General features: G+C 49.2%; 1 protein-coding gene across 1 annotated transcript; it reads right to left on the bottom strand.

Moving 5' to 3' along the window:
• Positions 1-655: 655 nt before the first annotated feature.
• LOC135812939 (uncharacterized) lies at positions 656-1,909 on the bottom strand. The gene has a single exon (XM_065326157.1). The coding sequence runs from the start codon at positions 1,907-1,909 to the stop codon at positions 656-658; it is 1,254 nt and encodes a 417-aa protein (XP_065182229.1).
• Between the last annotated feature and the right edge of the window lie 9,952 nt (positions 1,910-11,861).

The following is an 11,861-nucleotide window of genomic DNA, read 5'->3' as shown; positions in this document are numbered from 1 at the left end:
CTGGTCACCAGGCATGCACCCGGGGCAAGGCACAAAGAGCCTTAGTTCTCCCACTCGTTTATACGCAGTATGGCATGCGCTCTATTTCTTTTCTGGCGGAAGGCAGGTGGAACTCTCTTCCAGCTGACTGTCGACAGGCCCACACTCTTGCTCTGTTCATTAATATGGTTAAACTTCACCTAGGGTTCCCAGTAAAAAGGCAGTAGCCTGTTGGGACTCCCCTAGTAAAATAATAAAAACTACTATTACTACTACTACTGCTTTGCCAGTTTTGTCGGGTGAAATGTTACGCCCTCCGGGCTAAACTGCCTGAACCTTGTATCAAGGTTCACAAGATCCACCGATCTCGATGGCCTAGTGAGGGCCAACAGCATCGTGATTTTGAACGTTATATCCTGGAGGGACATTTGCTCGTTCTGACCTAGTGAGATCAGGTATGTTGTGACCTTTGATACGTCCCACGTTGAGGAGTACCTAGGTTGGGGTGGTCTTTCATGGAAGACGCCCTTCAGTAGTCTGCTTACCATTGGGTGTGATCCCACTTCGTATCCATCAACTTTGTCGTGGATAGATGATATTGCAGATCGATAATTACACAAGGACCTATACTGGTACTTATTCTGATAAAGAGAAGCCAAGAAGTTAACCACGCCGGCTATATCTCCCGAAATGGGATCAATGTCCCTTTCGACACACCAGCATGCCCATTTCTTAAAGAGGGAATCATAAGTTTTTGCAGACTTCTGTCTCCAAGATGCGAGGAGAAGTTTTGAAGCCTCTCCCGAAAGGTTCTCTGCTGAGTATCTTGACCTGAGATATTCCACACGGCTAGGGGTGGGTTTATCTCCGGCTCGTTGACTGGGTGAGTTGGTTGGATCGGGCTTCTGGAGCTCGTTATGAGGCAAGGCTCTTGGATCAGCATGTCCAATAGCATTGGGTACCACACTTGGCCCGGCCATACCGGTGCCACAAGCACAATCTCTGCATTCTGTTGTTGGACTTGTTGCAGGACTTTGCCTATCAAGTTCCAAGGTGGGTTGGCATAGCCGTTCGAAACTTTCCAGTTCATTGTGAAGGCATCTGTGGCTATTGCTACTGGGTCGGGTCTCCAACTCACATACTGTGGGAGTTGATGGGACAGTCGAGAGGCAAAGAGGTCCACATCCAGTGGGCCGAATCTCGAGTTTATCCTTTGAAAGATTTTCGGGCATAGCATCCAGTCCGATCTGTCTTTCATCACTCGGGATTCCTCGTCGGCAATCACATTCAACGAACCCGCGAGATGAGAGGCTTTGAGAGTGATATTCCTCTGAAAGCACCACACCCAGAGCTCTTTCGTCAACCGGTTGAGTTCCGGTGATACGGTTCCTCCCAGTTTGTTGATGTAAGTCAGGGCAGTCGTGTTGTCCATCTTTAGATGGATCACAACATCTGTAGCATCCTTGGCATAGCTCTTGATCGCAAGGGATGCCGCCAGTAATTCCAGGCAGTTGATGTGCATGTGTCGTTCCTGTGGGGACCATGGTCCGCCTGTTCGAACATTGTTGAAAGATGCTCCCCAGCCTATTGTGGATGCATCTGTCTCTATCACCATGCCCGGTTTCGCCAACAGGAGTTGTTTCCCGTTCTTGTGAGACAGGTGACCCGTCCACCATGTCAGTTCCTCTCTGGCATCTGGTGACAGATGGCAAGGATGGGAGTACTCTTGATTCCCCTCCTCGAGAGACACTTGTAGACACCTCTGCAGGTGTCTGTAAAACAATGGTGCCGCAGCGATTGCTTGGGCCGCATGGTTCAGTTTGCCCAGAAATCTGGAAACTGCCAACGCCGTCAAGGCATCTGCTTGCAGTAGACTTTTCGCCTCGGACTTGATCTTCTTGATCTTGTCTGAGGGTAACTTCAGCTCCATCGTTGCGGAGTTCACTGTCAACCCGAGGAATTCTGTCTCCTGGGTTGGAATCACTTGGGATTTGGTTTGGTTTACTGTGAAACCCAAGTTTTCGAGTAGAAAGATCAGGCACATCGTGTGTTGACGAGCTTTCTCTTCGCTTTCTGCCAGAATCAGAATATCGTCTATGTAGATGATTGCTCTCAGTCCGAGTGTCCTGAGAAAAACCATTATTGGCTTCGTAGTCTTGGTAAAGACCCATGGAGCCGACGACAGACCGAAAGGTAGGCAGTTGAACCGGTACGTCTTTCCCATCCACTGAAATTTCAGGTAGAATGTGTGTTCCGGCGTTATCGGGATCGCAAAGTAAGGCGTCCTTTAGATCGACTTTCGTCATCCAGTCGCCCTGCTTTAGCAGGTCTTTGAGAGTGTGAATTCCTTCCATCTTGAAGGAAACTTTCCTCACAAAGGTGTTGAGACTCTTCAGATTTATTATTGGTCTCACACCCCCGTCCTTCTTCGGGACTGCAAACAACTGAGAAATGAATTCTTTCTCTTGTTTCTTCATCTGTACTTCCGTAACAGCATGTTTCTCTACCATCTTTTGCACTTCTAGTGAAAGACAGTTCATCTCTTCCCCGGAAAAGACTATTAATTTTCGTGGGGCGGTTTCACTTGATGGGGTTGAGCAATCCAATCTATTGCATACCCTTGCACACAATCCTGTACCCAACGGTCGGATGTGAGAACTTTCCAATTTTGAATGAAAAGTTGTATCTTCCCTGCAGGGGGAGGACTCTGTAAGGCTATGCTTTGAGCCATGTCCACAAAACCCAAGTCCTTCAGGCACACCATAAGCGGAGATTGAGACATATTTGGAAGAAATTTTATTTATTTCAAATGATTCATGAGGAGGCACTTCTGGTCCCGCTGATGCTCGTGTGCTGGGCTTGGACTTGTTGGAGCTGGATGTCACTTGGCAGAGTCCGAGGACTTCTTGCTGCTGCCGTGGCTGAAGCTCGAATTGCCGGCGTAAGGCTGGTACCGTCCTCGTCCCCTGAATCCTCCACGGGAATTGCGGGAGTCCCGGTGAAAAACCGGCTGGTGGCTCTTGAAACCGCTCGGTTTCTTGGCAGGAGCTGACTGGGTATGGGTCTTGCTGGCTGCAACGCTGTTCAGCACCCGCATCTCGTCATCACGCTCCTTCGCCTTCTTATAAAAGCCGTCGCCAAACAAATGTTGACGGGCTTCGGTAAAAATGGAGTCGTCCTCAGCCATATCCGCAATGCGGGGGTTCAGACTAGAGAGGGCAATTTGACGGCGTTCCCGATTACATTGGGCCGAAAAATTCCCGAGGAGTTTGACTGCTGACTGTACAGCCTCCAATATCTCGCAAGCAGAGATATCCCCACTCTCTGCTCCCTCCAACACTCTAGTTAGGGGACCAACGGCGTCCAGGCCCAAGCTTTGCAGGCGCGCCAATTGTTTGTCTCGAGACTTTGTCTCATTGGACATCCTGGACTTCATGACTTTGTCAAGTCCAGGACAAGCCGAGTGTGGACAGTTTGGGGCACCAAACTTGTCACGAATTTGTCGCCTGCTCGGATTCGGCAAGGCGGAACAAAAACTCGACTTCAACAAACCCATGGTTGAATCAGACACAGGAAAAAGTTTGACCCCTTTGGAGTCCAACTCTTCCGTCTCTTTCTCCATTTCCTCCATCACACTGCTATCATCCGGCCATGACTTGGAGCTTTGCTCCTTGTATGGTGTGGACGTGCCGAGGAATGAGACAGTCGAAGGATTTTGTCTTTGACTATCCTCGATTCTCGTTACACGATCAGCAATGCTTTGCATGCGGACGTGCCCTCGCACACATACTATACACACGTGCATGACCGCTCCCAGGGCATGTTGATGTGACATGTGTATGCAGGCATCTCCACTCATGCACATGAGTGTGCATATGCATGTGGGTGGGTACGCACACATGCGTGAATGTATGTGTGTGTACGCGCGCGTGTGTTCTATTGCGTGTGAGAGCATGCATGTGTGTGTGTGTGTGTGTGTGTGTGTGTGTGTGTGTGTGTGTTGATTTGCATATCAAGAGGTGTGTGTTTAATGCATGTGTGCTGTCGCTCCTCCTCTATGAGTCAGAGTGTTGGACACCATTGCAACACGATCTCAGACGTTTGTCAGTCTTTCATGTGCGGTGCATCCGTTCCATCCTGGGTGTGTCCCGCAGAGATTGCTGGAATAATCACACGACCAACGCCCAACTGTTGGAGATGTGGGGTGACTCTGATACCGTCTGCGTGAAGGTCGCACAGCGTCGCCTAGAGTGGCTGGGCCATGTTGCTCGAATGGACAGTAGCCGGATGCCGAGACAGATCCTGTTTGGCTCACTTCTCACACGTCGCCCAGCACATGGCCCTCGCAAGCGCTGGAAGGATTGCGTTGTCTCCGACTTAAGAGTTCGTGGCCTCACCAAGGAATGGTACCCTATCGCCTGTGAGTCCCGTGCTGACTGGCGGACTATGTACGCCGAGCCTGTGGAGAATGTGCCTCAGCCTGACCCAGTGGTATGTGCGGATTGCAATCGGTCATTCTCGCGCCCTGGAGATCGTGCTCACCACAAATGTGTGGTTGAGCGGGCAAAGCCGATTGCTGAGCAGCGAGGGGCTTGCCACTGTGGAGATTGTGGGCGTTGGTTTCGCAGCAAGGGTGGTCTAGCTGTTCACCGCTGTTCCGCACCTCAGCCTCAGCCTCCCGAGCCCCGGCAAGTCTATGTGCAGGATGCCTGCTGTGCTGCGCACTGTGCTGTGTGTGCCCGCTGCTTTCGGTCTGTGCAAGGCCGCGGTCGTCACCGGTGCTCGAGGACTGGCCCGCGCCCGACTGCCCAGCAGCGTAATTCGTTCAGCCATGTATGCGCGTGTTCTCGCCGGTTCCGTTTGCCCCACCATCTCCGGCGTCATCAGGCTGCGTGCTCCATCTTCCTCTCTGATGCCCCTCCGGGGCCCACGTGACCCCTGTGGCAGTGGCTCTACAGGACAGGACAGGTGTGTGTGTGTGTGTGTGTGTGTGTGTGTGTGTGTATGTGTGCACGGATGTGTGTGTCGATGGTGTGCATTTTTGTGATTGGTGAACACTCTGACCCGTAAACCGCGATACCGGAGCTCCCAAGCTACAGCCTCAGATTGATTTATAGTTCATCGTTGGGAATGAGTTCGCTGCTCATGATGCTGTTGCGGCCCTAGCTGAAATTGTCGAAGCTCGCCCTGATGCCAGTATCCTGTAGCACTCTGTCACTTTTGCATCAGCATGTTCGGCGATGGAGTTTGCAGAACATCAGCAAAAGCGGGTGGCCACCCTTCAACCGTTGGTCCAAGCAACGTGCTTCTCTAAGTCAGTTGCAGTGCGGGCAGCTGCCAGTGGGTTGGTGATGAAGCACTTTGTCTTGTCCTACAAACGAAGTGGTGAGCCAGCCATTTCCAGACTGATGAAGGAGCAAGTCGGAGGTAAGAAGCGGGTGACAATCTCAAGGAAGATTATATTAGCGGTGGCTGAACACCTAGCGAAGAACCAGCAGCAACCCAACTGTAAGGAACGCCCTGTGACACAGTGCTTCACTTGTTTGTGCGCACCGTAAAATACCATCATTTTTGCCAGCGTGGGGACACATTTTAGCTCGCATAGTTGAAGAACAAGAGGACTCAATGTTGTCTGATTCGTTCCAACATGTCAGCTTTCATTGTAGTTTGATATGGGGCAGTGCTAAGCGCTATCATAGCTGCATGTACATGTATCACAACCAAGTGCCAACAGGAGAGTAATCATGGAGAAAAGTACCTATCGATAATGCGTGCACCCAGGATTTTCCGGCAAATTTACGAGTTCAGCTATTCCATCCTTGTATTGTTCTGAACGCCGAGGGCTCTAGTGAGTTTATGCAACACCTAACAGCCAAAAATCCAATAAGTTATGACCAAAGCAGCAGCAGCAGAGAAGTACAAGCAATATAGAGACATTCGCAAATTGACGCGAAAAGCTGTAATGTCGAAAGTTATGAAAAAGTTTGCTCGTAAGGTGGCCTCCCCTCTCCACGCTGGCCGTGGAAGGGAAGGTTCGCCACCTAGTTCAGAGAGTGATATCACAGTAGATGCGTCTCCCCCTGCTCCAGGTACAAGCATTGGACAAAAACGTAGAGCTGAGAGCCCGACGGAGAGTCTCGCCCCGAGTGACACTGAAGTCAGACAAACAGGTGCAGAGAAATCCGTTAAGAAACAGCACGCCTGCACCGCTCCAAGTGCAGCCCTGTGCGTCGGGCCTGTGAACGCTGGTGGTGACGGCCAGAGCATCACTGTAGAGATGAGAGACATGTTTGAAAATTTCCGTCATGAACTTCGAACGGAGCTGAAGACAATCGTGACAGACAGCATTGCCGAGACCATCGGACAACGTCTGGACAGCCTCGAAGTCGTCGTGAACGAGCAGCGCCAGGACATCAACCGCCTGTCAGCGGAGAACCGGCGCTTGAAAGCCGCTATCGAAAAATGTACTGAAGATGTTGTAATCTCAGAGAATGGCGCCAAGTCCGCCATTGCGGAAGTAAAGCAGACAGTCGCCACCTTCACTGCCAGACATCCTGTCGCCAACCTCACCAGCCCAAATCCAGCTGGAAATGCCATACAGGGCACCTCGGAGGCGACACTGCTTGACCTCGTGGCTGAAGCCACGGATAAAAGCAGCAGAGTGAACAACATCGTGCTACGCGGCCTTTTGGAGAGCCCCTCCGAAGACCTACCTGCCATAATCAGCACCTTGGCTCCGCAAGTTGCCCCCGGGGACATCCTGTCTGCGACGCGCATCGGTCAGTTACACAGTAACAGCACTGGTGCTGTCACGACTTCAGCTCGTCTAGTGCGAGCTGTGCTGGCTCCCACCACCAAAGCTAATGCGCCACAAAACGCAGGCCAAGCACAAAGGCGAGAACGTCTATATTCAGCACGATTTAACCCGCCAGGAACAGGCAAGACGAAAAGAGCTGGTTCCCAAGTTCCGTGCTCTGAGAAGCAAAGGCGTCAAATGCCACCTTCCACGTGATGCCATTACACTGAACGGTAAACACTTGACATCCCAGGACATTGCCCGCCTCCTGACCACACAGAGCCAATAGGAAACAGCCCGGGCATCCCCAACACCACACAAGAGATCTGCAACTGCTACGGCTACCACTACTGCACCGTCTACCAGCACGATCAGTATTGCTCATTTATCACCAGCATCAACAGCTACAACTCGAAAGCTAAGTATTGCTCATATTAATGTATGTAGTCTTTATAATAAATTGCATGAGATCAAATCACTTCTACATGCTCATAATATTGATGTATTGACCCTCACTGAAACATGGTTGACCGACACTGTTCCTGATAACTGTATAAACATACCGAACTACACCGTGCACAGACAGGACAGGCAGACTGGGAGAGGAGGCGGTGTCTGCATGTATGTTAGAGATGAGTATGATAATCGGAGATTACACCACTCCTCAGACGTGGAAGTTCTTGCTGTGCAGATAAATGTATGCCAACAACCATTGACCATATTCGGCGTTTACCGAGCGCCAGCGGTACCTGTAAGCTTCTGGTCGATCCTCACTGACTTGATCGACGACTCGCTGAGACGTGCACCAGCCTCCACCTGCTCTATTGTTCTAGGAGATTTCAATGTGAATGTACAAGATCCTAATCATACACACTACTCTCATCTACAAACACTCTGTAGTGATTTCGACCTCCGAAATGTTGTCACCTCGCCAACCAGATATCCAAGCGGAACAACGATAGATCTAGTATTAGTACCCAACTCCACTTTCACCACACCACCTGCAGTACTCAGCGGGACTGATATTGTCTTCAGTAGTTCGACTGTAATTGCGTGTGATATTTCAGACCATAATCTGGTTCATGTTCATTTCACCGTCCATTCTGATGCTCAGCCACACCAGACGAGTAGACAAATACAGATACGTAAGCCACCAGTTCGGTCTCTGAATATCATAGATTTCCAAGAAACAGCCACTGAGAAAATGTTCAACCTGTCCCACCACGCTAGTGCCTCATCGCCAGAGTCTCTAAACACACGCATTGTACATTGGCAGACTGCAGTTCAGGGTGCACTAGACGAGCATTGCCCTGTTAAACGTGTGAATATCAAGAAAGCATACGCTCCAGCCCCATGGATGGATGATGAACTCCGCCTTCTATTGTTTAAGCGCAAACGGGCGCACCGTGCAATGCTCAGACACCCAGACCAGTCAGATCTCGTACAACAGTTTAGAGCACTTCGCAGGCAATGCAAATACCTAACTAGAAAGAAACGGTCGACATACTTCCAAGAACAACTTGTCTGCCACAGAGGCCACCCAAGAGAACAGTGGGGTATTATAAACAATCTACTTGGCAGAGCTAAAGCAAATCAGGAACCTGCTGCTAATGTCTCCGACATCACAAAGACATTTGCGAAAGTCGTGAACGATCCCTCGATTTCTGATAGTGCACCTTGCATGCCCCACGGCCCTCTACCTGAATACTCATTAGCTCAGTTTTCATCAGTCAGTGTTCCGGAAGTGCAATACTACATCCAACGCATGAAAAGCCGTAAAGCCACCGGACCAGACAATGTTCCAGTTGCTGCTTACAAGTTAATCAACGATGAGATCGCTCCCTCACTATCCAAGTTGTTATCTGAATCTCTGACGTCTGGTGAATTCCCAGCTCCGTACAAGTCAGCCCATGTTCGCCCCATCCACAAGCGCGGTGATAGGTCGGTCTCCTCCAACTACAGACCAATATCACTGCTCCCCCATATGTCAAAGTTACTTGAGCACATAGTGCATGATCAACTCATACGCTACATCCAGAATGCACCACCCGCACTGCAACATCTCCCTGCAGAGCAATTCGCCTACCGCAGAGGCCACTCCTGCGAAGACTTGCTGACTTGTGTTACCAACGATTGGATGCTTGCCTTGGACAAGGGTGACTACGTAGTGGCTGCCTTCCTTGATATGTCAAAGGCCTTTGACACTGTCAACCACAACATGTTACTTCAAGAACTACTTGAGATTGGTATTGGCGGAGTCGCTCTGCAATGGTTTCACAGCTACCTTACAAACAGACAACAGTGCGTGGTCACTAAGACTCAACAAGGGCAACCATACACAAGCAACAGAGGCGTTCCACAAGGCTCTGTTTTAGGGCCGTTTCTATTTAACTTGTCCGTGAGGAAACTCCCCGCTGTGCCCAAACACTGCAAAGCCCGTCAATACGCAGATCATGTGTCTTTATACAGGGCGGGGAAGAATGTCCAGAACTTATGCAAAGACCTCACAGAGGACATCATCAAAGTAAAGGAATTCTTGGCAACGAGAGGTCTTATGTTGAACTCCTCGAAAACCCAGCTTGTTGTGTTCAGGCCAAAGTCGAAACCTCTTGACCCCGATGTCAACGTTCAGATTGAAGATGTCACCATCACCCCTAGTGCACACGTGAAATACCTCGGTATAGTTCTTGACGAACATCTCTCCTTTGGAGTTCACATTGCACAATTAGAACGTAAAATAGGCTGTAAGTTAGGAATGTTTAGAAAGGTCCGAGACCATTTAACGATCGATGCTAAGAGGGCTTTCTACATCTGTTCCATTCAGTCCATACTTGAGTATGGGTCTAATTCCTTTGCTCACTGCCTTTCTGCCTCCCTCCATGACCGTGTTGTCCGACTTAGTAATAGAGCGCTGCGTATTGTATTTTGCATGCCCCGCCTATCTGATGTCTCCCTTGTTCTTGCCCGCTACCATATCATTCCCTTGTCTGTCAGGTACCAATTCAAGCTGTACGTTCTAACGTACCGTGCGCTTCATGATCTGGCTAGTGTCTTTGTTGCTAACTGTTTCTGTCTCCGCTCTAATTCTACCTGCACTAGTTCTCGCACCCGCTCTCAAGTGTCCTCTTCCCTTGCTCTTCCGACAGCCAAACGTCGCTATGGTTTATTTTCTGTCACTTTCCTTGGCTCTGACCGCTGGAATGCCCTCCCAGCGGAGGTCCGCTCAAGTTCTTCCTTGCATACCTTCCGTAATTCTGTTCTTCATTTTTTAGGGTACCCTGTCAAAAGGCCTTAGGCCTGTGGGGATTGCCCTATCAAAAATTTAATAATAATAATAATGTGGAAGAGAAAAGGACATATGGATACGAGTTAAGAGTAACTCTCCATCACTGTAACATGATACTATATACAGTCAGAAAGTGCAATAACTAGGCACAAAACTGACAGAGTACTGAAACATTCGACGTCCTGACACCTAGCTTCAACACATCTCCGTAGCGCTAACCGACAGCCTTCCAACTTGGAAGGTTCAAGGTTATGGAAAAGACCAAAGAGGGGAAGGCAAGCGCAACGAAAACGAGCAAAAGCTACAGTCCCAACGGAACAAAGAATGTCGATTGTTACTGGACGATGACGAGACCAGCACGATATTTGACAAAGCGGTCTAACTACAATTCGAAGCAGCAAAGCAGCACACCACCCAACTTGGGTGGGTCATAAATATCAAAGATAAGTAAAGAAAGGGCTTTTGCTCGTTTTCGTTGCGCTTGCCTTCCCCTCTTTGGTCTTTTCCATAACCTTGAACCTTCCAAGTTGGAAGGCTGTCGGTTAGCGCTACGGAGATGTGTTGAAGCTAGGTGTCAGGACGTCGAATGTTTCAGTACTCTGTCAGTTTTGTGCCTAGTTATTGCACTTTCTGACTGTATATAGTATCATGTTACAGTGATGGAGAGTTACTCTTAACTCGTATCCATATGTCCTTTTCTCTTCCACATTTATTTATGGCTCAACATCCGAGTTTCAAATAATAATAATAATAATAGAGACGTGAATTTACCAATTTTAGGCAAATTTTGACAGTTTTTTGGATTTTTCTCCAGAATATGCACGGTGACCTTTATTTTCGCCACGGTAAACCTGTTCCGACCCACTTATAGAACGTGTTTGAAGTATCCACATATGGGGCAAACTCAAAAATAAGCTTCAAAAAATATTCAAAGTTTCATTTTTTGCGTCTTTTTTGTTCTTCTCCAGGAAATGACGACCTGGATCCCATCGTCAACCATAGTGTACATTTTTCGGTGTTGATATCATCTTAGTCAATACCTCGAACAGTCTGTAAAATTTTATGTCATATTTTCTGTCCTAACTGATGTTATGGACGATTTCTCATCAATTTTGGGATTTTGTGTTATTTTGTGTCATCAAGGAAAATTGTGTTTTTGGCAAGACCTATTCTGGCAATTGAAAAACTGATGTTACTAAGCGAAAATAAAAGGCTGTACCTATTCAAACCTGATGTCAGATTGGGCTGATGTTTAAATTAAATTTTTGGGCCTAACTGTCCCGAACCCCCTTAACCTACATGTCACAGAGCCGCATCTCGCGCATGGAGATGCCGTCCGCGGACACGCCAAAACCGGCTAAGTCTCATACGAGCTCCGCTAAAGTCGTACGCACTGCCGGGCTCCCGCGTGGGGCCCCACGCAAGCATTTGCAACCGCGACGCGCGTACGGCATGCCGTATAAGCCACCTATCAGCCTGGGGCGCAAGCTCACCCAAGGCCACCCTCGCAAGGCAGGAACAAGTAAAGATATTCACCAGTTGTTTGTTGTGCCTGCCCGCCGCAGAAATTGTTTCCCACCCTCCCGCACCATTTAAAAGGCAGGAGGCACGGGTGCTGCCAATGGGCGCCGCATAGTGCACGCACATCGGCACCATTGAACTATTCATGTGTACTAAGATTTAGTGTTCCGCTGCCATAGCAACCTAGTAGTACACGTAGCCGTTCCGACGGCGCAGGACCCCGCGGGTCGCTTCTGCTGTCCTTGCCTCTCTGATGCGTGATATGTGTACATCATTTAT

Source organism: Sycon ciliatum, chromosome 3 (genome assembly GCF_964019385.1).
Source record: "Sycon ciliatum chromosome 3, ocSycCili1.1, whole genome shotgun sequence".
NCBI classification, from domain to species: Eukaryota; Metazoa; Porifera; class Calcarea; order Leucosolenida; family Sycettidae; genus Sycon; species Sycon ciliatum.
This window is presented reverse-complemented; position numbering and strand designations above follow the sequence as displayed.

What these genes read in the sequence shown, in the direction of transcription:
- LOC135812939 (XM_065326157.1), bottom strand. Translation starts at nt 1,909, where the DNA reads ATGGAGCTGAAGTTACCCTCAGACAAGATCAAGAAGATCAAGTCCGAG.